This window comes from Balaenoptera ricei, chromosome 11 (assembly GCF_028023285.1).
Source record: "Balaenoptera ricei isolate mBalRic1 chromosome 11, mBalRic1.hap2, whole genome shotgun sequence".
NCBI lineage: Eukaryota > Metazoa > Chordata > Mammalia > Artiodactyla > Balaenopteridae > Balaenoptera > Balaenoptera ricei.
The window spans coordinates 13,019,359-13,045,772 of NC_082649.1; the positions used below are offsets into that span (position 1 = coordinate 13,019,359).

The following is a 26,414-nucleotide window of genomic DNA, read 5'->3' on the forward strand; positions in this document are numbered from 1 at the left end:
CCCAGTTGAGGTTCTGATGAGATCACAGTTCCAGCTAACACCTGCATTGCAGTCTGATAAAACCTTGAAGCAAAGAACCCGAGTAAGCCAGGCCCAAACTTCTGACCTATAGAAACTGTGTTTTTAAGACTGCTAATTTTTTTGGTAATTTGTTACATAGCAATAGAAATGAATACAACTGCTAAAATCCAAAAAAAAAAAAAAAAAAGTTACACTTTTAAAACCTCAAATTCTTTAAGTTTTCAAATTTAGGTTCCTAATCATTTTATTCTAAGTTTAGCAAATTTTACCATAAAGAAGCCTTAGTTCTGTTCATAAATGTAATTAAATTTCTATAAACGTTACACTGCATATTTAAATTTAATATATTCATTTTCCGTTTAGTGCTTCAATTATTTGACTTAAGTAAAATCTTCCCATGTGTCTAAATAACTCATAAATCTAATAAATGTAAATTATAAATAGGTTGAGCCTTATGTTCTTGTGACTATTTCAACACTGCATACAGACTAGGTAAGATTGTAACTTAAATTAACAAATTGTAGGAGAGAAAAAATAATTTCCCCTCTACCCTTCTAAGTTCTTAGCTGAGACCCCTGGAACATGATTTTGTGCCTGGGAAGAGGGCAGGTATGATGGAACATTCCAGAAGGAAAGGAAATGAAATGTGCAAAGTGAGCTTCTGTCTCTATCCTAATAGAAAGGGAGTGGGCAAGAAACCAAGAGGAGAAGTACCATCCCGGTAAACAAGCAATGTCACCCTAAGGAGACTTTTCCTTTAAGACAGGGCAGCGGACCAGTACCGGTCTGTGGCCTGTTAGGAACTGGGCCGCACAGCAGGAGGTGAGCGGCGGGCAAGCGAGCGAAGCTTCATCTGCTGCTTCACGTTGCTTCCCATCACTCACATTACTGCCTGAACCATCCCCCCCTCCACCTGCGTCCATGGAAAAATTGTCTTCCATGAAACCAGTCCCTGGTGCCAAAAAGGTTGGGGACTGCTGCTTTAAGACATCGTAGGTAATAACGACTATAAAGCCCACATTCACCCCTGTAACTTTAACCCTAGGCAGATGTTTAATAAGGTTAGTTTCTTTTCCCTCTTGGGAGAATCATTTTTAAATAACCATACCATAGAATAATTATATTTTACTTTTATTTTGTTTTTAATTAGGAACTTAAGATCAGAATTAAGTTCCCTTTCATTACTTTGAAAATAAGCGGCCCAGCTGGCGGCCTCACAACGATTCAATAAGGGTCATAAATATTTCGTCTGCTCAACTAATTGTGGCAACTTTCATTCTCTCCCAGATAACCTTCGTTTCCTTTCATGAACTTCAAGAACGTCCTGTGGGACAAAGATGATGAGAGCAAGAGGGATGGCTAAGAATTTTATCATTTGCAGAATTTGCATTAAATGAATATTTTGATGTGTCTTTATGGTCAGCCGTACCAAATATGAGTTCATTGAGAACAGGTCGAGCCTACAGACAACTGAAGAAAATGAAAGGTGATCCCTGCCTTTGTGCAGTTAGCAATCTAGTTTGAGGATATAAAGCATAAAGCACATAATGTAACGTGTGACCCCAAATAAATAGCTACCACTTATTGATTAACTATGGGAGACACACACACACAATTTAATTCTCCCAAAAACCTGGGAGAGGTTAGCATTAAACGTTTTTCTTCACCTTTTAACTTATGAGAAAACTGAGGTTTAGAGAAATTAAGTGACCCCCCCAAGGTCATCCAGCTAGAAAGTGGTGGGGTCAGGTTTTGAACCCAGGCAGAGAGAGGTCCCAGGACAAAAGCAGCTTTAGCTAACGTTGTAGTAAGTTTTAAGGGCTGAGAGATTTATATTTAACTTTACTGAGACCTTGGCCAAGTTATTTCCTTTATACGGTCCTCATTTGCCTTATCTGCAAACCGGCTTCTTCATTTGGGTTGTTGTGGAGTGAAGGAACAGGTGCAGGCCGAGCACTTAAGCATGTTCCTAATGCATAATGACGGCTCCGGGTGGTCAACAAGTGAGTTAAAAGTAAACTGACATCACCCATAACTCTCAGAGGGACTCGGGTCCCTCGAATCCCAGGATCTGCGCTGACTACAGACATCACGCTTTTATACAAACAAACCAACCCCTGAAATCCAAAGGGAATTCAAAAATGGCCTCAACAAGCCCACTGCTGCTAATTAGATTCACCTGCCCACTCTCTTTTCCTAATTCGATCCAACTTCCCAGGGATTTCTTAGTTTTTGGCACAGGAGAGGTGTGACTCAGCACCTGACGGGCGCACGGGGCTTGAAATCAGAGAAAGGAGAAGCGAAGCCTCTCAAGGGGACGACTTTTCCTCGGGTAAGGCGGTCACATGCCCAGTCTCCCTATAGAGGACGTCGGTGACAGACAAGACGGTGTGCATTCCCCCTCCTCCCCAATCCCCGCCACTTCGGTCATCGCGATGAACAAGGCCGTCAACACGGGCGGGCGGTGGTTAAAAATGTCACACAAGCGGGCTTCTTAGCATCTGTCTGGTCTGTCCCCAACTCGTCGGTCCTCCCCCTCCCCCGTCCCCGGGGCCCCGGCCGGGGCGGGGGGCGGAGCGGGCGGCGGCGGGGGGAGCGGGGCCGGGGCGGAGCCCCCAGGGCGCGGGGGCGGGCCGAGTGCGGCTGCAGGTGTCCGCAGGCCTTAAGGGCGCGGCGTGCACGCCCGGCCGAGCACCCGCCGCGGCACAGCAAGCCCCGCGTGCCCGCCGCCCCGCCCCCTTTCCCCACGCCCCCGCAAGTCCCGGCTGCTCCCGCCCCCCAGCCCGTGCCGCAGGGAGGAGCTGCGGGCTCCCGGCGCGCCGGTCCGAGCGCGCCGCCGGCGCCATGCCCCGCATAGATGCCGACCTCAAGCTGGACTTCAAGGATGTCCTGCTCCGACCCAAGCGAAGCAGCCTCAAGAGCCGAGCCGAGGTGGGATCTTTTGCCCGGGTGGCGCGGGGGAGGCGGGTGCAAGGCGCTGGGATGTGCCAGCCTTGCCAGCTTTTCTGTGTGTCTGGAGATGGATGGGACGCTGACCCCCTTTGCCCTCCTCACCACTGTAGAAGGGGGAAGGCAGCTGGTTCCCTGCCAGGACAGGAGGTGTCTTTAAGGGGTCCGACTCCGGCCTAAAATTCTAAATCCGTACGGTCGGGTGGGCGAGGGGAAGCAGACTATAGAACTAGACCCCAGAGGAGCGAAGACCAAGGGGCCAACTGACTTAGAGAGGATGGCGGGGGGGTGGTACACAGAGCAGAGACGAAGTATAAAGGGAGAGGAGATTTTGGGGCAGTGTCTCTCAGTGCGGGGAACTCTGGCTGCTTTAGTAACAGGTCCAGCAATGGAATTTTTTAAAAACGTCTGCAAAACAGGGAGACGCCGGGGCAAAAGTTCAGGGTTTACTTTCTGCGTTTCAGTGGATTTCTGGGAGTGGGGCCGCGGACCTGTGCCTGATGGCACCCACTTACTGGACCGCTTCAGTCCAGCCCAGCGTTTGGGAAGCTGGGAGCACTGGGGTGCGGGAGTAGGGGTGGAGGCGTTTTTGCTGGTCCTGCCTTAATGAGAGCAAAGCCTGAGGAACAGGTGGAGACCAGCCTGGACATAGCTAGCTAGGGAGGGGGGCAGGAGGAAGGTCAAGCCGTGAAGGATAAACTAGTTGCACACAGAGTCCCCCGGAGTCGTGTATCCCGGTGATCGTGGCTTTGCGTGGCGGGCTGAGAGCCGGAGCCTAAGGTGAGGAAACTGCTGGGTCTGGAAGCGGGGGCTGCAGAAGTAAACAGCAGGAGGCTGAGCCAGCGTACTGCTTCATCCGCCCCGCTCCCAGGACCATAAATAAATCTCCTTGCGAGGCCCTGGGCTGCCTGCCGGTGCCCCCGCCTGACTCCTAACTGCAGTGCCTGGTGCTGCCAGCTGAGGGCTTGTTTGAATTAAGGAAGCCTGCTGCTGCTTTAGCCAATGACCAGGCCCTCCCAACTCACCTTCTCAAGCAGGAGGGTTGGCAGCTGGAGCCAGGACTGGAAGAGGCGAGGAATGATTAACCCTTAAACCCCGGGGATTGCTCAACTCGGTTCCTGTCCTCTATTGTGTCTGTTCGGGTGCTAAAGAGCTAGGCAGCCGCTTAGAACAATAAACAGCTGGGATGGCAGGCCTTGGTCTCCTCCTGAAGTCTAAGCAGTAGCTGGTACCTGAGTCCAGGCCAAGATGAGATGTGGGGATTCTGGGCAGACTAGTAATTTGTTGGCCTCAATAGTCTAAATATTCACAGTTCACTTAGTAGAGAGAAACTTATTTTAAGAAAAGTTATATGTTTAAAACAAGGATATATTATGTGTATTTTCTGAAGCAGGAAACCTCTTGTGAAGGTAAAACTCAGGATTTATGTAATACAATGAATTACTCTTTCCCAGGGAATCGTATGACGTTGTCGTGCATCATTTGGTTTCGTAATTTGGGCTGATTGAAAGTGTTAATGTCCCGGCTTCCCATGACACCTTGCAGTCTGCATGTACACATAGCAGTGAGATCTCTGTGTCCTTGAGAAGTGTTTTCGTATTTCCCCGTTTGCCAGTTCCCTGCCTGGAAACCTGAGTTAACTGGCGTTGCCTTTCCATTTGGTTCCCGTCACGGTTTAGCTGCCTGCTGGCCACCCCCTATCACCTGGCTGCCTGCTTCAGTGATGTTGAGGGATCTAGGTGGACCTCTAATCCCCTCTCAGGGTTTTCTCAGTTTGCTTGTGGATGCCTGAAATTTCTTGTAAGCAGATGAAAACTTTGCGTTGTACGACCAGATAGAATCCTAAATGTATGCCCCCAGGCAGGAGGATACCTGGGTGTAAATTTGAAACTAAATGGTAAATGACCGGACTTTGAGCCTAACCAGAGAGCAGATCTGAGTGGTGCCAGGAGAGAAAACACTGGAGCCGGGAGAGAAAGCATACCCTGTGAAAGCAGAGTCTGGCTGGGAAGGGAGAGTTATGACAACTGACAAGATTTATCACTGCAGCAGTTTTGCTAAGAGCTGGGCCTGCTGCTGGATCATCAGGCAGTGAGCAGGAAATGGAGAGAAAGGCAGAGTGCCCTTCCACTCAGAAGTGTAGTGCTCCTGCAAGGGCATTTCCACAAGTGTCACATAAAATGAATTTGAGGTCAGCTCCCAGAGGCGAAGGCTACAGGTGGAGGTGGCCCAGGTGGCCTTCCTGTGGTTGTAACAGATCGGCAGTCTCCTCACTGTGCATCCATTGCCCACGCTCACGTCTTCACAAGGCTTTGGGCCACAAGAATAAAGGGCCACAGGGCTGCGTGGGAGCATTTGGGTAATCTTTTCAGAGGAAGTGACATGTTTGTCGATTGGGCAAGAACTTTGTCTTTCTTTGACACACTGGGGAGGTGACATCATCCCTTGACTCCCTGAGCATTTTCTTCCTCGGGACCCATTTCTTGTTCCAGTGTCCCACCCTAGCCCTTAAGCTAGGAAGATTTTTTTAAAAACCACAAACTTAACACAACCATAACTTTGGAAGTCAGACAGTGGAGGAAAATTGGCCACTTACTTGTCCTGGGACAGAGAAGACATGACCTGACGAGCTATCAGTCTCCTTAAGACTCCATAGTCGTTTTTTCACCAGTAGTCCAGTGAGAAATGGACCAGTTCTGGGGAGTTCTGGTCCAGCTTCAGTGGACGGCAGGCTGGCCCGAGGGGAATGAGACCATGGCAGAGTAGAGAGAATATCGGCTGGGAGAAAGGAGGCCTGGGTTCTTCCAAGCTCTGAGCTAGTTATTTTATTACCTGGGCTCTGTATTATTTTCCTGGGGCTGCCGTAACAAAGTATTGCAGACTGAGTGACTTACACAACAGAAATTTATTGTCTTGCAGTTCCTTCTGAGGGCTGTGAGGGAGAAGAATCTTCCACGCCTCTCTCCTGCCTTCGGGTTGTTTACACATAACCTTGGTGTTCCTTGGCTTGTAGATGCGTCATTCTGATCTCTGCCTTCCTCTTCAGTCAGCATTCTCCCTTTCTGTGTGTCTCTGTCCAAATTTCCCCTTTTTATAAGAACACCAGTCATACTGGAATGGGGCCCACCCTAATGACCTCATCTTACCTTGATTATCCACAAAGACCCGATCTCCAAGTAAGGTCACATGCACAGGTACTGATGGTTGGTATTTCAATACCTTTTTGGGGAGACAGTTCAAACCATAACAGCTTGTGTAAATTTTGCTCTGTAACATCGGAGGGTTTGATGAGGCTTGCTCTTAATGCATCAGAATCACCTAAGGAGACACTCCAAAATACACATATGGTCTCCAACACAAAGGTTCTGATTTATTAAGTTTGGGGTGGCCTGAGCATGTGTATCTTGGGAGTCATCCCACCGTGATTCTGGTGTGCACACAGACTGGCCACCGGAGCCTTTGCATTTGTGGAACCCCGTGGCTCTCTGGTAGTGTGTGGCTGCTTGCGCATCTCTGAATCCTGACACCTGATGGTGAAACTTCCAGGGGACCGAGCATGTTCAGAGGGCCGGGCTGGGGCCCACCATGCATTGCCCTGAAAGGCTGGGGTCTAAAACAATATCATCCTTACCCCTTAGCCAGACGTTAATTTATTCCACCCTTTTTGAGCCACTAGGACCACAGAGATGAAAGGCATTGCCCCTACGCTTCGACTTACAGTCTACAGGTGAGACAGATAATGAATAATCTAATAAGAGAATTGCTTTAACAGCACCAGCCATAGATTTAAGGAAAAGAGGCCCCTGCCCCGGGCTCCACTTCTGCTCCCCTGTCCCCTCCTCACTGGACAGAGCTGAGGGCTGGGCCTTTCCCTCTAGGCCATGCTCCAGATACTCAGGATCCTGGATTTCCTGCCCAAATGATTTCGAACTGATTCCAAGGCCTGCACGGGGGGCCTCTTCCCCAGGTGTGTTTCCCAAGGGCTAGCCTTGCTGCCGATATGCTCGCCTCTAACCTCAGAGAGTGGCCAGGTGACCGCTGTTGGTGGGGATGGACGTGTGTGCATGGAGCTTAGTGTGCAGATTGGGGTGTCCGTGTGTGCCCAGAAGGATGTGCGTGGGAAGAGACGGGCCAGGGCTGGCTCCCATGGCACCATGTTCTGGTGCTTTCCAGGTCATTAATGAAATTGTGTTGTAAAGGTACGAGGATAGAACAAATTTTGTGTAGCAGCTTCTTACATGTTGCTCATAACGTTGAGATGTTTAGAAATGTGGCAGGTGGGCCTCTATTTGTATTTTGCGGCCCCCAGATGTTGGGCTGCAGGACTATGACGAAGGTATGTTTAAAGAACAGCAGAAACATGTATTATTGAGGTGGGGGAGGGGTGGCTTATTACTTTATGTGCCCTTTCAAACCAGGCTTAGCAGAGAGAGTTTGGAGGTGCTATATTTGGTGCATGGACCAGCTGTGGCAGATTAAGTGCCAAGTTTTGTTTCTGGTGGCTAGAATATTTAAAATATTTCTCTCCGTGAACAACTGGTCGTCTCGGGTGTGTGTGTGTCTGTGTCCTTCTGTCTGTGTGGATAAGGTCGGGGAAGGTATTTTATTTCTCGTTCCTAGAATTAAGGATCGCATAGATTCCGCCGTATGCAGGAGAGTAGAAATGAGGGGAAGAGTTCATTGCCAAGGCTGACCTTTTCCATGGAGAACTGTTTTGGAGCGCCAAGAAAAACCCACTGTGAGCTCAGCAGGGTGCAGAGTGTAGCAGCCCTCCCCAGGCTTCTTGGAAGGAGTATAAGTAATTTGAGACCAAGGAATTCCGATTGTTTTAAGCCTGCAAAGCCAAAATGTCAGCACGCCATTAGCAGCCCAGAAGGGTGCAATTAATAGATCCCTTCAGTTATCTTTCAGGATGCAGATCGAACTTGCTTCACTGAAGTAGAACCAAGGATGGTAGTGAAGGAAGTGGGGAAAGGGTTGAGCTGCCTTCCACAAGTGCTCCCGCAGTGACAGCATCTCATTTCGCCTCACCGATTGCTGTTTAAGGCCGGTGCCGCCATATTTATGACCTCGTTAGCCCAGGAAGCCTTCTGGGTGTGGAGGAGCAGGAGGTGTGAAAAGGACCTGAGGTGTCCCCTGGCGTTTTGACATGTTGATGGCAAGGTGAAAGTTACCTCCAGTGAAAAAACAGGAGAAGCCTCTAGATAAATACTGATAGGAAATGATTGCTGCCGCTGTCCTCAGTCAACCAGGATTAATGTAGGTCCAAATTCTTGCAGAAGCTTAAGATTTACACCTGTGTTTGTCCTGCCGGTTCTCTTTGGGGAAGTGCCCCTTTCCAGGAGGGGCTGTATCCCTCAGGGTCCCGCTGAGGAAACGAACATTGCTGCATATTTAAAACAGGAAATTTAATATAAGGCATTGTGACACAGCTGAGATGCCGGATGGAACACTGAGGGACCCCAGAGATTGGCAGCAGACAACCCACTCCCGAAGGGGAGGATCCCAAGGCCTGGGATCACTCTGTGAGCTGGAACCAAGACCGTGCAGGCCAAGGCAGAGGGGGGGGGTCTGGGAGAACTACTCTGACTTCACCCAGGACCATCTCCCCCACTGTCTTCCCGTGTCCCACCAGTGACCCCATTGCCCAAACCCAGCCAGAAACCAGCCTGGGAAGTGGAGCCTGCCGGGGGGTGGGGTGGGGGGCTTGGGATAAGAGCAGAGCAGGGGAAGGATGAGCATTGCATCTGTGCACATACAAGCCTGGGATCTGCCCTGGGTTGAAGTGATTTCAATTCTGCTAGCTCTTGGCCAGCGCCTGGCCCTACCCACTGCTTTTGCTGAGCCCACCTTCCTGGCCTAGCTCTCGTTCTGGATTCCTGTCGCTGGAGTTAGTCATAAATACCCTGAGGTTGGAGTTATGGTAGAATTGGAGTTGTTTGCAAGTCAAAGGAACAAGTGGTTACGTGCACAGACGTGGCTGCAATGTCCTTCCTCCTGGCTCTTTGAAAGATGCTGATAGTCACAAAATAGCTGAGAAGGTTGAAGGGCTAAGGGATTTATGGGTTGCAGCTGACTGCAGGGTGAATTTGGATTGCCTGGTTCTCTCGGAAGGTGAGAATTAAAGAGAGGGCCTCGGTTGGCAGGGAAGAGTGGAGTGGATTTTCCCAGAAGGGGAACTGTCCCTCCAGTGCTTGGAAGTGGGGAAAGGTGACTTGTATGTGGGTGTTTCGGGCTAGGGTGAACCAGGCTGGGGACAGAAGGTGGCAGGGGGATGGGAGAGGCTGTTGAAGCAGGGAGCTTTTGATTTGGAGGTTGGGCTTGATGGCAGAACATGCAGTGCCTTGTACTGGTGCTTGAGGATTGTAAGGAGCCCGGTTCAGCTTTTGCACCTGAATAACAACCCATGACTCAATTTCCTCAGGGACTCACCTGTCTTTGGAACCCCTGGCCCAACCCCTAAGAGAATCCAGGGACCGAGGGACATACACTTCCTTTGTGTCCTTTCCACTTGCTCCAAACTCTAGAAGTTCTACCCAAATCACATAAAGAGCCAAGCACTTCTTTTCCCTTTTGCAATAGGTGGATCTTGAGCGAACCTTCACATTTCGGAACTCGAAGCAGACCTACTCAGGGATTCCCATCATTGTGGCCAACATGGACACCGTGGGGACGTTTGAGATGGCAGTGGTGATGTCACAGGTAGGACGGTGGGCTTTTTCCCTCTGAGAAGCACACTGGACAGGTGGTCAGTAGCCCACCCTCGACTTGCTCAGACACAGGGAAGAGGAGAAAAGTGAGACACTTCAGGTCATTTGCTGTGGCCGAACTATTTGGTTCTGAGTCTGATTGTTGCTACAGGCACTTCTTTTTCTCTCTCCCATCAGAAGGTGGATGGAGTCTGGACTTTGCCTTCAGGGAGATGGTCTAGATCTGCATCCATTTCTCTCTTGAAAATGCTCGTGATCCTTTTGGAAATTAGAGACACAAAAAGAAGTTGGACATTGTGCCATATTATACAGTTAGATTAGCGTTGTATTAATAGAAGAGTGACAGCACCTTTAAAATGAAGACAGAACCTCTTCGTCTGTTCTGTAGCATTTATTACATCATTATGGAGAAAACTTAGGTGCCAAGCACTGATTGTAATGTGTATGATGTGGTCACAGCTCACACAGGTGGGTTCCTTATACAGATGAGGAAACCGAGGCAGAGAAGGAGAGGAGCGGTCACTTGGCTCAAGGCATTTAGGCAGGTAGTCACTGAGCCAAGATTTCAAACCCAGACTGACTCCAGAATAAGGGATTTGTCTCCCAACTTACACCGATAGATACTAGTACAAGCTCAGGGTCCCTTGAGCCAGCTGCTGTCTCATTTCCTGTGAAGGGGGTAGCTAGTGCCCTGGCTTTACAAAAATAAAAACAAAGTTATTTATGGGCAAAATCGTCATCTCACACATCTGTGTCTGCATTTGTGTCCGAGGTTCAGTGCATTTATTCATCATAGACGTGAAATGTCTGCTTCTGATGCACAGAGTATGTGCATCTATTTCTGTAGCTAATGCCTGCCAAGTGAAAAGATAAATCCAATTAGTTGAAAGAGCTTCTTGCTGTGGACAGCATGTCTAACCTCAGGAGGTGCTGGGATTCATTATTAGGCCTTGATTAGAAGGAAGATTTTCTAACAAATTATGAAGTCACAAAATGGAGTGGGGGGTGGTCTGTCTGAGTCCAGGATCAGTTGCCTCGTCTGTCCGCCCTTAGCCCCCAACGAGCTTTGGGCCAGAGGCTAATAAATTAATTGCAAAAGGAATTTGTATATTTTGCTCCCTATCTTTTCCTGCCTCTGCTGTGATCAGCTGTTGCTACTAATGAATTATGTGTTTGTGTAAAAATGCATGGAATCAGGGAGCAATAAATAGCCCTGATGAATTCACATATCAGATTACTTAGTCCATGAAGAACGGAGAAGTTGCTGTGCTCTTCCCATTTGCACAGGAAAGACTCCCCATGAATGAGACAGTGTGCACTGAAATAGCTAATCATGTGCGGGTCCTACGAATCTGCCATTTCTAAGATACACTGAGTTAGTGTCTTGCATTAATAAAGTCGTAGAATTTTAGGAGAGGGGACTGAGAGAAGTTAGGAGCGAGGCCCTGATACAGGAGGAGGAGCCTGGGTTCTGCCTTCAGATTTGAGTTTGATTCTGGCCTTTGCCCCCTTTATGGCCAAGGGATTGTTAAATTTCTTAAACTTAAGTTTCTTAAGCCCCATCTCTGCCCACGAAGCTACTATTGCTATACAAAGTTCTGAGAAGTACATGAAATAATGTATGCGAATCGCTTGCACAAAGTAGGTATTCGGTAAACGCTTGCTGGGTTGATAGTCATAGATTTAGGATTATGATTTATGTACTTCCCTCCCTCAAGAATACCAGCTGCCTGATGGGTTTAGCTTTTAGCAGGAAATGTTTAGATTGTGAACCCAAAGAAAAGCTTTCAGGTAGAAGCTGAGGTTCTTTTGGGTTGACTAAGCATAACTTTGCCTTCAGGCTGCCCTGCTCATGAGCAGGGGACCAGCCCTCTGCGCTGCTCTTGGCCTCAGTCAAGTGTGGGCTTCCCAGGGCTCTGAGAACTCTCCCTTATTCCACCCGCCTGCCTCCTGGCGTTGCCTCCTAAATCTTGAATGCTGTGTTGTCTGATCAGATTAGAGTGGAAAACACGGTTTTGTGATTTCCCTAGTTACACTTTCATCTGTTTGGGCCTCCTAGGAGCATATTCAAAGCAAATTAAGCATGAAGGGCTGGAACACCGGATGCTTTTGTATTGGTGGTTCACCCTCGCCATATGGAGGAAGGGGGCGTGGAACTCCCTTGACTTCTCGTCCTAATGGTGCTGTTTTATTTCCTAGCACTCCATGCTTACAGCAATTCACAAGCATTACACCCTGGATGACTGGAAGCTCTTTGTCACTAATCACCCAGAATGCCTGCAGGTATGGCTCCACCCTGGTTATAAATTACATTTGTTGCAGGGGGAAGAGAATCTTTTTTTTTTTTTTCCATTTTTGTTTTATTTATTTTATTTTTTTTAACATCTTTATTGGAGCATAATTGCTTTACAGTGGTGTGTTAGTTTCTGTTTTATAACAAAGTGAATCAGCTATACATATACATATATCCCCATATCTCCTCCCTCTTTCATCTCCCTCCCACCCTCCCTATTCCACCCCTCTAGGTGGTCACAAAGCACCGAGCTGATCTCCCTGTGCTATGTGGCCACTAGCTATCTATTTTACATTTGGTAGTGTGTATATGTCCATGCTACTCGGAAGAAAATCTTTAGGGTTGTCAAAAGGATTTGAATTGGCAGCAGATAGACACACAGAGTCCCAAGGAGAAACTGGGGGAAGGCAATAGTGGTCCCCCAGCTGTTGATCATTGCCAGGAATTTGCCCAGGAAGCCTGTACTGTATTCTTTTTAAAAAACATTAGGATTTACCTGCAAGGAATATCTTTTTTCCCTTGAGAAGTGAAGTGTTCTATCATGAGAACTTGCAGAGGACCTGGCAGTGTTTCCTTCCGGGCAAGGGGTCCATTCTAAACGTGCCTTTTGACCAGAAAAGACACCTAATTATAGCAAGTTGTTATAATTGGAGCTGAATATAATGGAGCGGAATAAACAGTATGCCCTCCAGGATGGCTTTAATCAAAAAGACAGATAATAAAAAGTGTTGGCGTGGATGTGGAGAAATTGAAATCCTCCTACATTGCTGGTGGGAATGTAAAATGGTGCAGCTGCTTTGGAAAACAGTTCGGCAGTTCCTCAGAAGGTTCAACATAAGAGTTCCCATATTACTTAGCAATTCTGTTCCTAGTATAGACCCAACAGATATAGAACTATATGTTCACACAAAACCTTGTACACAAATGTTCACAGTAGCATTATTCATGATGGCCAAAAGGTGGAAACAACCCAAATGTCCATCAACTGATGAATGAATTAACGAAATCTGGTATATCCATACAATAGCATATTCAGCAGTGAAAGGGAATGAAATATTGATTCATGCTACAACATGGATGAATCTTAAACACTTTACCAAGTGAAAAAGCCAGACACAAAAGGCTGTGTACATGATTATGTTTACATGAAATGTCCAGAATAAGCAAACCTGTAGAGACAGAGACAGAAAGTAGATTAGTGTTTGCCTAAGGCTGTGGGATGAGAGGTTTGAGGGTGAGGGCTAAAGGGTGTGGGAATTTCTTTTTGGGGTGATGGAATGTTCTAAAATTGATTGTGGTGACGGTTGCACAACTCCGAAAATACTAAAACCATTGAATTGTGCACTTTCAAAGTTGAATTGTTTTTGACTATATCTCAGTAACACTGAAAAAAAAAAGCAGTTTGAAAATAACAAAAGCCCCAGTAGAACACACCAGACTTTGATCCTGGCACACTTGAATGGTTCTACGTCAATGCCATAGGGGAATCTCTGCATTTAGATGCTTTTCTACATGGTGAGATCATCTGTGATTGGAAAATGACTTCATATTGTACTGCTTTGAAGTTACACTGGCTTCTTTTTTTTTTTTTTTTCCTGTGCCTTGACTATGTGTGGATTTTGATTGGGGAGAAAGTGGTTTCAGAGATAAAATAGTTCTGGCTCACTAGTGGGTCCTTCCTTTTTGCCATATTTTATTCTAATGGATTATCTCTGTTTTACCTTGTTCCCCTCTTCTCTGGATGAAGTTTGGGGAGCATGAGTTTGCAGCAGTGCATTATTCATCAGAACCTTGGCTTTTTCATTACCAAGTGTGGTCATTTCACTTACTGCCCCACTCCCACCAAATTAGAGCTCATTAAGAAGGGAACATGGTACAAACTCGGTGGCACTGAGAGAAACTAACCAATCTTGAGTTTCACCTGCTAAACTTTAACAGAAATGAAGGAGAAAATAAAAATGGTAGCAGAACTCCGTGGGAGGGAAAGAACGTGTGGATTTGGGGCACAGGAGGAGTGAAAATTGGGGTGAATATGTATCACATTACCAGTCCGCTTACATTCAGTATCTCGGTTGTAGCTACATTGTTGTGATTTGGGGGAAATAACAAAGGATTTTAAGATATGTCCCTCGTCTGTGGCTTATAGTTTAGAGATATGAGTTAGAATATAAACATTATATAAATTTATAAAATATAAATATCTCATAAAAGGTGAGATGCCGACTCTGGCCACAATCCCATGGGTTAGTTTTGTTGAGGCATAAATTACTAAAATCCAAAGAGCAGATTTTGAGAGGAGCAGAGGGGTGGGTTGGAGAGCACCAGTGCTGAGCAGGTTGGGGGAGAGGGTGTCACGGACGAGGCTGTGCTGGCTTCAGATGTAAACACGTCCCAGTGCAGATGGGAAGGATCCTTTCGGGGCTCGTTCATTCTCACACTTTGGGACATTTTGCCTCTAGAATGGAGACGCTAAGACTTGCAGGAACCCGTGCAGGTTACGATTTGCATGTTGTGATAATGTTGCTTCGGGAGTGAAAAGGAAAACAGGAAGGAGTTTTATCGGAGGGGTTTTAGACATCTTTCCCCTCCTTCTTCCTGCCCCCTAAGCGAGATGCTCAGGGTGATGGCCACGGCTTTGGCATGAGGAACCTGAGCAGACCGGCCACCCTTGCTCCCTTTACCTCTCCTCTCCTCCTGGAGGAGAATTTGCACCAGCGACTCCACAGTTCCGAGTTCCACGTGGAGAGCTTGAAGAAATGAAACAAGAGCCAGGCACGAGATTCTGTGGCTGAGGTCCAGGGCTCAGGATATGTGCAGTTTAATGGTGGGAAAGACAGCAGAGTCAGTTTAGGTAGCTGAAGAAGTGAATCTCCTTTACCTCTGCTGCCGCATGTTTCTTGAGCCGATCCACTGTGTGTCTGTCTGATCAGGGTGAACCTCAGAGGGTCAGGGTACTGTGCCCAGAGCGGGCGCGTGAATGGAGGCAGGTTACTGTTCGTGTCTTACGCCTCTTGGTTTGTTTGGTACAGCATATAGCCGTGAGTTCGGGCAGTGGGAAGAATGATCTGGAAAAAATGAGCAGCATCCTGGAAGCTGTGCCACAGGTTAAGTTTATTTGCCTGGATGTGGCCAATGGATACTCGGAACATTTTGTGGAATTCGTGAAGCTCGTCCGGGCCAGATTTCCAGAACACACCATCATGGTAGGTATGGTGGGATGACCTCCTCCGAATGGGGAAGCAGAGAAGACGTGTGTGAGGTGTCCGGGGAGCTGTGTTCTCTTCGGAGCTTTTGGTGCTTCTTCTTAGCAGACTAGTTGAGAATCAGCAGGAAAAGGAGAGGCAGCAGCTATGAAGATCTGAAAACTGGCTCTGCTCTAAAAAATATATATAAAATCCAGATCAATCCCATAGGGTGTTGCCTCTTTGTCTCTGCTAAATATCATCAAGTGTTTCTTACCATGTGAGACCGTTAAACCAAGGTCTGTGTCATTGCTTAACAAAGGGTATATTTTTAAAAATGAAAACATAACTGTCTTTCTGTTTAACGTATTTATGTCATCTCTGCCCCAGTCTCCTTGCCAGTAGAAAACTCTGCTGTAAGAGTTGAAATCCACAATGTGAACACTTCAGAATAGTCAACAGTTATTTGCAAATCAGTTGGTGTCTTGTTTTATCTAACATCTTTATTTTTGACTTTTCCTGCCTTTTGGGGGGCATTTTCCTAATTTTTAACACCTTCGCTAGTTAGAATGTGTATCTCTCATTGCTGGGAAACATAGATTTACAGAAAAATGAACTAGAAGCTTTAGGGTTAAATTTGGGCTTTTGGAAAATCTATATTGTAATTGTGTGTCTTTACTAGTCTTAATTAACATGGCAATTATTGATTGACCCCTAGATAATTTACCTAACTCTCCTTCTACAAATTTTTTTGAACCCAGTTTTCTCTTCTTTTTTAAAATTTGTTTTACTGAAGTATAGTTGATTTACAATGTATTAATTTCTGCTGTACAGCAAAGTGATTCAGTTATATATACAGATATTCTTTTTCATATTTTCCATTATGGTTTACCACAGGATATTGAGTATAGTTCCCTGTGCTATACAGTAGGATCTTGTTGTTTATCCATTCTGTATATAAAGTTTGCATCTGCTAATCCCAAACTCCCAATTCATCCCTCCCCAATTCCCCCTCCCCCTCCCCCTGGGCAATCACAAGTCTGTTCTCCGTGTCTTCCTTTTACAAATTTTTAATTTAATTTCTCCTCACATTTCATCATTTTAAGGAAGTTGGGAGACAGGAATTAGTAGTTCTGCTGATGGAGTTGAATCATCTGTTAAGGATTTTCAAAAATTTTAAAGTATTTTTATGCTTTCCAGTCATGTGAGAAGAAAGCTTCAAGAATTGTCCCAAGGTCAACCAGCTGTACCGTGTCTGAGTTGGGTGGGAAACAGCAAGATTCATTTCACACACACCCCCCCCATAACAGTGCTGCCAGTGTTGTCGTGTTTTTGATAATAGGAACACTGTTTGCTGAATACCCGTGATTCAGGAGGCTTACCTTTGTTCTTTCTCTTCTTTACAACATCTCTGTAAAAAGTAGAAACTGTTGTCCCAAGTTTACCACAGAGGAGGAATCCTAATTCCTGATTCTTTGACTGTGGGATTTTCACAGGGTCATACCCACGTTGAGCGACAGAGCTGGGATTTGAGGTCAGGTTGGTCAGAATTCAAAGTCGAGGCTCTGGAGACCTGTTAACATGCTCTGTCCTTGTTAACTTTAGTGATGAAGCTCCCTCCTTCTACTAGGCCTGCTTCCCAGTTCTGGGGTGGGGAGGTTGATCTTCTTCGGGCTCGTGCTGTTGGGTGATGAAGTTACCTTCTATCACGTTCCAATGATGCATATGTATCTAGTCACGAGGCCCCAGCTGACTCTGCTGCCCTTAATCATCTGTGGAAACTGAGAGACGAGAAAGCTGGGCTCCTGGGAGGGCAGAAGCCCCCTGCCCTCAGATGGGACCTGGTAACCCTACAGGCATTTGGTATTAAACATAAACTGTGCAGTGATGACTGGGATGGTAAAAAGAGCAGGACAAATATTTGAGCAGGAGAGCCATCCTTTCTTGATTCCTTCTGGTGAGCAGGGGTTGCTGTTGACATTGCTTCTGATCTGAGGTGGTGGGATCTGGGTCTTTCCAGATCTTTCCAGTTCACCTCCAGTGTTCTAATTGCTCTGGAGATACAGGGGAGCAATAAAGTGGGGAAGCTGCCCTTTACACCTGTTGGCATTTGAGGGTATAGGAGTGAGTGAAAGGGTTAGGAATCAGAAATGACACTTATTTAATGAAGGAACTTAGTGGCTCCACTTTTTTGTCTTTGATAATTCACATATTCAGTTGTGAAATATGACATACATACAGACAAGTGCTTAAAACATGGATGTTTAATAAATAGTCATAAAAGAAGCAGCCCTTCAGCACACCTGTCCTCAGCAGCCCCTGCTCCCACCTCAGACGAAATCCCACCTCAGCACCACCCCCTGCCTGGTGCTCCTTTCCTTCCTTCTGTGTCCCCAGTTTTGCCATCTACTGATGCATTCCTAAACAACACTTTAATTTTGCCTATTTTTGAACCTTATATAAATGGCGATCCTACCCAGAAAATCTTCTGGGTCTTCTTTGGCTCTGTAGTACATTGAGATGTACCCATGTCGTTTCGTGGAAGCTGGGCGGTAGTACACTGTTCCTGGAAGGAATCTTAATCCCGCTTCCCAGACGCCTCCCTTGCCCTCGACCTCTCGCTCCGCTTTGCTGCTGGTTGTCCCACCGTTAACATCGCTGAGTGCCCCTGAAGTTGGTGTGGCCACATGAGCCGAACCATGCTGGGGACATCGCCTACCTTCTGAATCTCATTCTCCTCCCCTGTGAAAAAGAGGTTGAGGATAAAAATGATTGGAGCACTTTTGGGGGGATCAGATGGGCTGATGTTTTGTTAAGGGTGTGGTGTTCAGTCACACAGTGGTGTGTCGTGGTGAGTACCGTTGAGGGCACGTGCTCTGGGAACGGAGCCGGAGGTGGAAGGCTGACGGAGAAGAAGAGTCGGAGTGGGTTGGGGGGTTTTTGTTTTAAGAAGCGGGAGAAAATGTGTCCCACTTGTTTAAACAAGGGTAGTGATAGCAGAAATCCCCTGGAGCCCCAGAGCTTGCATTGCATGGTCCACCCAGTTGGCTGTTGAGTTTTAGCTCACAGCTGGCTGTGCACAGGGCTGAGTGAGCTGCTCGTCGTGGAGCCGGGGAGCCTGGGTTCCAGCCCCAGGGAGACAGGCGGGGCAGGGAAAGGGCATCGTGGCCAGTGCAGGGCCTGTGGGGAGTGAGGCAGGGAGGGGGAGATTGACGCAGAGTTCCCAAGGACCCCCGGACAGCCACCAATGGCAGGTGCCTCTGTAGCGCCTGCCGGCTGCCCAGGGAATATGTTCTCGTTGTTCGTGTTGGTTTCCCCAGCCGTGAGCAGGAGGCTTCGGCGAGGTAGGTGTGTCTTCCTCAGCCGTGCTTTGCCTGCACTGACCCCTGAGATCTGTGATTCACTTGGAAACCTCTGGTACTCGTATGTCCTTGGTTTTTAGGAAGATAATTTCTCTCATGGCTCTTGGAGGCGTTGGGAGGATGCATTTGTCCAGTGTTTGGAAACTGAAAGGTATATAACATGGGTGCTGAGTGCTATTGTGATGGTTACACTGCAGTGAACCGAAGCGCAGCTCAGAAGTGTTGTTGGTAGAGGCTGGCGATTCCTGGGTGTCTGCGTCAGGGGGAGGGCTTGTTGCTTCTGGTGCCCAGCACATCCTGGATTTACGTGGACCCTTTTTTCTTGTCTTTCACCTAAGGCAAGCACTGCCACAGGTCGAGAGGGGGGAAGCGGGGATTTTTAGACAATGTCATTGGCAGAAAAGGGTCCTGTGAAGATGCTGGGTGTGAGAAGAGTGTGACAAGTCCTCTGGGCCTTTGCCTGGTGGCTTTCATAGAGGAAAGGGAATGATGTGTTCTTGGGTGTATTCCAGGTACTGTGGAAAAAAGGCACTAGCGTGGACCAGGCACTTCTCTTTTAATAATAACTCGTCCTTGTGTAAGATAAAGGTGCCTGTTGTACTTTAATTGATGGGAAACTTCATCTCGGGCCAAGAAATTTTTGAGGGTCACGCAGCCAGTGAGAGGTGGGCCTGGGGTTCAGCGCCTGTCCCCGGGGCCTGGCATCTCTCCTTTATACCGTGCTGCGGCCCGGCCACCTGCCAGCTCAGGCTCATTGGGATGCAGAGGTCCCTACATTGGGTCTGGGAAGTGCCTTTGTGCTGGTGGCTTGCTCTTTTTTTTTTTTTAAAGATTTTTTTGATGTGGACCATTTTTAAAGTCCTTATTGAATTTGTTACAATATTGCTTCTGTTTTTATATTTTGGTTTTTTGGCTGCGAGGCATGTGGGATCTTAGCTCCCCGACCAGGGTTCGAACCCACACCCCCTGCATTGGAAGGCGAAATCTTAAACACTGGACTGCCAGGGAAGTCCCTGGTAGCTCTTTCTGATCTGGTCCTGAGGACATAGGCCCGTGACACCTAATCTGTTCAGATGAGACTAGCTCTGCTCCCCTGGGGAATGCCAAGTCAGCCACCATTGGCCGATCCCCAGGTAGCCACTGGCACGTCCTTGGCATTTCCACATGTGGCCAGCGGCTCAGGCACCTGCCTGGGTTCTTTCTCCAGCTGTCATGGTCAGACAAGGTTCTGAGCCCCGTGGAGGCCCTGCCCGCTCTGTGTCTCTTCCCGAGAGGCGGACGCCCTTCAGTGTTCCTCACGGGTGTCGGCCATGGGCAGCTGAACGTACCTCCTTGAAGCATAAGGGCCCTCTCAGGCCGAGTTACCTGGATTTTGTTTTCACCCTCTTTCTGCAACTGGTGTGAACTGAAACTGCGGCAGAAGCTATGACAGGCCTCAGAGATTCAGCTGATGTTTGTCTCTGAGAGTCATACAGTGAACTCAGTTTCTTGTGCCGTGAAAGGTGGTTATTGCCCTGATAGCATCTCCTAGTCCCTGGTTTCACGGGTAAGTAAAGGGACACCTTCGTGGGCATGGGAGAAGGCTCTGGCATTAATGTTCCAGCACCTTCTATTAGGTGTTGGCCCCCAGGCCAGATCCAGCCTGCTGACCTCTGCCTTAGATCATTCTGCAGAAAGGATTTTTCTTGGCAAAAGGCCTCAGAGGAGCCGGTAGAAAGTGGGTAGAGAAGTTATTGTTTCATGGTTATGAAATTTCAGTTTAGGGTGATGAAAAAGTTCTGGAGATGGATATTGAACTTTCTTTATAAACCTTACCGTGACAACGATGGGTGGGTCTGATCAGTCCCGCTTTATAGCAGGATATATGCAGACTCAGAGTTGAAGCTATTTTTTTTTTAATTAATTAATTAATTTATTTATTTATTGGCTGCATTGGGTCTTCGTTGCTGTGCGCGGGCTTTCTCTAGTTGCATTGAGCGGGGTCTACTCTTTGTTGCGGTGCGCTGGCTTCTCATTGCAGTGGCTTCTCTTGTTGTGGAGCACAGGCTCTAGGCGTGCGGGCTTCAGTAGTTGTGGCACGTGGGCTCAGTAGTTGTGGCTTGCGGGCTCTAGAGCACAGGCTCAGTAGTTGTGGCACACGGACTTAGTTGCTCCGCGGCATGTGGGATCTGCCCGGACCAGGGCTCGAACCCGTGTCTCCTGCATTGGCAGGCGGATTCTTAACCACTGTGCCACCAGGGAAGTCCCTGAAGCTATTTTCTTAAAATTTCATGGCGAGTGGGAGGACCATCGTTCAACCCCAGGGCTTTCTGAACTTATTTTGCCATAGATGTCTGGGTCTAAAGGAAAGCTGGAGGACTTGGGGCTGGTTCTTGCCCAGAGGACTTTTTAAAATGCTACAGAAGTACTTGAAAGGTTTGTTTTGTCCCTTTTTATGCCTTTTCCTTGGACCCTCATACCTGTCCTGGACATGGAGGAGCCAGAGGGACGCCTGGACAGGGCTTGGCCTCCCCGGGAAGAGGGGTTTCCTAGCGGAAATCTCCACTTGCCTGCTTTGGGGCCCAGCTGAGGGTCTGTAGCTTCTGTTTTGTCCTGGCTGCCCGGTCATGGCCGAGCCGGACCTGCTGCCACGTGCGGTCATGTTCTGAGCCTCCGGTATCCGCTGCCCACAGGAGCTGCTTCAGCCAAGATAAGCCGACTCCTTGCTAATCAGCCCCTGCCAACTTCCGCCACCCTGAGCCCGCAGGCTGCCTGGGCCATGGGCTGGGCTTTCCCCGGAGCCCGACGGCGCTCCCCTGGCCTCTCTCATTTCTGAAGTTGTCTTTTCCTTTCTGCCCTCATTTTTGCCTTTCTTGGTTTCAAACTTGAACAGACAGATTTTGTTCCTGCGAGTGGACACTCACCGTCCTCTCCTGGTCATCTGCATTCTTGTTGTGTGGTCCTCAGGCTGGAAGCCTTTCGTAATCACTCTGGGTTTTTCCACGCTCAGCCCTCTCTGCCGTGACTGCGTCTGACCACTGGTTCAGGATCCCGCAGGCGGTTCAGGGGACACGGGGACACCTGGGGGAGCTTCTGGGCTCTTAAAATAGCATCAGCTTCCTCCATGCTTTTAAACCTACTTTGACCTCATATGGTTGTACCTGGTATGTTCATCCTGAGCTGATTTGAATTAATTTATTTGGTGTAAAGTAGGCCCTTTTAAAATCAAATGGTTTGTAGGAGGCATCAGGTTTGGGGGGGTGGAATCCACAATGAAAATGAAACCTTGTACGGAGCTTAGAGTAGCTTCTTTTAAGTGTTTTATTTTAACTTATTTTTATTTTTTAAATTAACTCTAATTTTTATTTTTAAAATATATTTTGAATTTTTAGCAAGTCAACCAGGGAGAAAGAATGAGGGCATCTTGTTTCTTGGGTTCCTAAGTTCTTTTTTTCTTTTTAAATTTATTTATTTATTTATTTTTGGCTGCGCTGGGTCTTCGTTGCTGCGCGCGGGCTTTCTCTAGTTGCGGTGAGCAGGGGCTACTGTTCGTTGCGGTGCGCGGGCTTCTCATTGCGGTGGCTTCTCTTGTTGGGGATCATGGGCTCTAGGCACGTGGGCTTCAGTAGTTGTGGCACGCAGGCTTCAGTAGTTGTGGCTCGCGGGCTCTAGAGCACAGGCTCAGTAGTTGTGGCGCGTGGGCTTAGTTGCTCTGCGGCATGTGGGATCTTCCCCGGGCCAGGGCTCGAACCTGTGTTCCCTGCGTTGGCAGGAGGACTCTCAACCTCTGAGCCACCAGGGAAGCCCCCTACTAAGTTCTTTCTCAGGTTCAGAGTTCATGCTGGTCCTGTGCTTAAGGAAAAACACCCTAAAAAAAAAAATCACATTTAATTATAAAAGTAATGCAATTTCTACTGTCAAATCCAGGAAATTGTAAAGAAGAATGATTAATAACAGTCAGAATATTTCTTCACCTAGACGTAATTTGTTAGCATTCTGGTGTATGTTTTCATCTACACCTATGCTTGTCTAACAAAATTGAGATCTTACTATTACTTTCTGTTTCCCCTAACATTATACTGAAAGCATTTAAGCATTTTCCCATGGCATCAAACCAATCTTGCAAACATCACATGGATGGGTCATAGATTGTCGAACCATTCCCATTTTGGGGACTATATTTGCAGGTTTGCACTGTTACAAATAATACATCTTTGTAGTTAAATCTTTGACCTCATTTGTGATTACTGCCTTGAGAGAAAATCTCGGAAGTTATTGGATCAAAGGATATACATACTTTTGCATTTCTCTACATGGACAAATTGCTTTCTGGGAAAACTTGTTCTGGAGTAGACATTCCACCGGCAGAGAATGAGTGTCTGTTTTCTCTTCAGTGTTTAGTCTTTATAATCATTGATAATTTAAGTGAAAAGTGGTACCTCGCTGGTATCTTCATTTAAATTTGATTACTAGTGAGGTTGAACACTTTCCCTATGTTTTTGGCCACTTTTATTTCTTTCATTAGTTTGTTCGTGTCCTTTGGCAGTTATTCTGTGAGGTGGTAGCATTTTTCTTGTAGATTTGGAAGAGCTCTTGTAATGTTAGTAACTCTTTGTCATAATTGCAGGTATTTTTCTCCACCAGGTTGCTTATTAGTTTTGTTGATTATATGTATGAGTGTGTGTGTTTATATGTACACAGGTTTTTAATTTTCGTATAGATGGATCTATCTTTATATGTTTTTTGTTTTATGCTTATTACAAGTATTCAAAGTTTTCTTCTAAATCTGGGAGACAACTTTTAATTTAACTCATTAATCCATTTGAAGCTTATTTTGGTGAAAAGTATGAGTAATAATCTGTATCTTTTTCCAAAAGATCCCTTTCCCCAGCTCTGTCTATTGAAATTCTGTTCTTTCCTCAATGACATGTAAGGCCATCTTTATCATGTACTATATTCTCGTATGTTCCCATCCTTTTTCTGGGCTATGTGTCATTTTCCATTATCAGATGCTGTTGGTATTAAAGTAACTTTGAGCCCTTCTCATTGTCCTTTTCCAAAGATCCTTTTATACAAAGTTAAAAGTCACTTTGTCTAGGTGGAGAAAGAAATATTCCCTCTGGGAATCAATTCAGCGAAAAGACACTTGGGGCTTCAATGCCAAAGAATCAGTCGCACAAGTTAGGGATGCATTTCCCAAAATAAGACTTTGCATAGTTGTGAAAATTTAAACAGGCATCTTGCCAAGTATCCTATGTACCAGCTGAAGGATCCACAGGGCAGTGAGTTGTAACAAAAAGGGCTATTTTTGTGTTCCCAGACTCCTGCCGTGAAAGAACATATACTATTTTCAAACCAGATGCATCCTTCTGGTTTTTAGATTCTGCCACTTCCTGGCTTATGTGTTTATTAGGACCACAGCTTCATGTTGTTCTGCAAATGATGTACGTTCCAGTGCTGTTGGGTTTGTCTGCCCTTTCATATCTCGGTGGGAACCACTGACCCTAGAGTGGGATACCCAGGTATTTTCCCAACTGTGAGATGACCAGTAGTTCTCTAATCCTGGGTTCCATAGAAATTCCTCAGGGGTTTTACAGGCTGTGAACAATAAAGATTTTAATCAGCAGAGAGAGTGTTTCATTGCTTATTTTATGTATTTGGGTTCTCTGTAAGATTTTGTTTTGTCCATCACTGATATGTTCAACAAGCCCTGACCTAGATAGTCTAAGGTCTCTTGGAGTTCTGAAGTCATGTAATTCTGTAGTTCCTCACGCTGTCAGCTCACCCAGAGGTAGCCCCGGGTGTCCAATTCTGTGTGCTTGTTAATAGAGAAGAAAGGAAACCTGGAGAATACTCTAGCCCACCAATTTCAGACTGAATGTCGATTCAGGGATTGGCCCATTGTTTTCCCCCATTTTTTCTTTTGTCCCCCGGCTGCCTGGTGGCTTCAGAACATGCTCCCCCTTATCTTCAGGTGTGGGGTTCCTCCATCACTTACCTTTGTTCCACCAGGAGTAGTTCATGATCTCGAGCTGTATGCTTTCTGTCCCAGGCAGGGAACGTGGTGACGGGAGAGATGGTGGAAGAGCTTATTCTTTCAGGAGCAGATATAATCAAAGTGGGCGTTGGACCAGGTAAGACTTGCTGGGAGCACAGCATGGGGTGTGTGGGGTGGGGGCAGAATTGTGATCTGGGGCTTGGAGGGACCGGAGATGCCCAGAAGGTACCCCATGAATGATCCATCCACAAGTTTAAAGCACATTTCTTTTGGAAGTATCATTGAGCTTCTGATCAGAAGAGGCTCCTGAACAGAAATATCATTGAGCTGCTTTCTGATGCCTCTGGGGAAGTTCTGAATGAACTTGAATGTGATTCGAATGAGCTCTTGGTTTCAGAACATTAACGTGGAAGAAAAGAATGAGGTCTCGTGAATGATCCCATTCACCTTGAAGAGGAAGGTGAAGGGTGGAGAATCCATGGGGACAAGTTTATGTGAATGTTTGAGGGACCCCAAACATTGCAAATAGGCATGCAGCTGTGAGGTCACAGTCGAACTTGACCTGTGGCTTAGGCAGTTCTCAGCTTTGGCTCCTCGCCTGGTACATATGCATCTCAGATTTTGCAGCATCCTGCCGGGCCTTCTCTCCCAGGATCGCCATTGGCATTTTGAACTGAGGAACGAGGAGGAACCTTTCTGTCCTATACTGGGCGGTTCCATTTTCTCTTGGGGCCACTTGATGCTGGCCTTCCCCTTTGGCCAGACAGGAGCATGAGCTTCTGTGTTTTTAATGTCTTCATTGTCACATTTTAAAATTCCTCCTTGCACATCCTTTATTAACCAAACACTAAAATCGAAGAGAAGGAAAGAAGGAGATACACATTTTTTTTCTTTTTTAATTATTAGCACCTTTATTTATTTATTTATTTATTTATTTATTTATTTATTTATTTATTGGCTGTGTTGGGTCTTCGTTTCTGTGCGAGGGCTTTCTCTAGTTGCGGCGAGCGGGGGCCACTCCTCATCGCGGTGCACGGGCCTATCACTTTCGCGGCCTCTCTTGTTGTGGAGCACAGGCTCCAGACGCGCAGGCTCAGTAGTTGTGGCTCACGGGCCTAGTTGCTCCGCGGCATGTGGGATCTTCCCAGACCAGGGCTCGAACCCGTGTCCCCTGCATTAGCAGGCAGACTCTCAACCACTGCGCCACCAGGAAAGCGCCTTTTTTTTTTTTTTAAAAGAAACCTATATCTTGTGTATTTATTTTTGGCCGCGCTGTGCGGCATGCACGATCTTAGTTCCCTGACCAGGGATTGAAGCCATGCCCCCTGGAGTGGAAGTGTGGAGCCCTAACCATTGGACTGCCAGGGAAGTCCGGAGATACACATTTTCATTTGGGAATAAAAAATAGCAAAGATTTTTTTTATAGATATCGTCCACCCAGAAGACACTACCAAAAAAGGAAGCAAATAATAAACCAATATGAGAAGAGTCTTTGGGAGAGCACTGCCGGGATGCAGAAGACGTCGTCGTGTTGTGACCTGGCACCGTTGTCAGCCTTGAGGAGCTAGGGTGGACATGAGGAGACTCTTGGGGAAGGGGAGCCCTGTTCGCTTGTGAAAGGCCCCGAGCTTTTAACACACAGGGAGGTTTTCAAGATTGGGCTTTTAATATTGCCACTCACCTAAGCCAATTTGTAACCTTCTGAGCAAGAGGAAAGGTCACTTTGGTCTTTACTGGCTGTCTGTCATTATTGAAAAGTCAGAGAGGATAACGCCCAGTTCTTGCTTACAGGGCACTCTGCCCGCTTAGAATGGGCTGTTAATAGATTAGGCTTGTAAATAGAGTCGAATAGGCTGATAATAGACCGGGAAGGCTCTTTTCCCCCAAAGCAGAGCACGCACCAGTCACCTATTTAATCAA

General features: G+C 46.9%; 1 protein-coding gene across 2 annotated transcripts in view; it reads left to right on the top strand.

The window, feature by feature from the left end:
• The first annotated feature begins 2,688 nt into the window (after nt 1–2,688).
• The window catches only part of GMPR (guanosine monophosphate reductase), a 42,392-nt gene continuing 18,666 nt past the window's right edge, over nt 2,689–26,414 (top strand). Inside the window, exons 1-5 of one of the 2 annotated variants that reach the window (XM_059937992.1) lie at nt 2,689–2,952; nt 9,553–9,672; nt 11,880–11,963; nt 15,003–15,176; nt 24,549–24,630. In XM_059937992.1, coding sequence (XP_059793975.1) covers nt 2,866–2,952; nt 9,553–9,672; nt 11,880–11,963; nt 15,003–15,176; nt 24,549–24,630 — 547 coding nt within the window. In that variant the 5' untranslated portion in view covers nt 2,689–2,865. Of the gene's footprint in view, nt 2,953–3,679; nt 3,751–9,552; nt 9,673–11,879; nt 11,964–15,002; nt 15,177–24,548; nt 24,631–26,414 lie in introns of those variants that run through there. The other variant, XM_059937993.1, reaches the window with a different exon arrangement.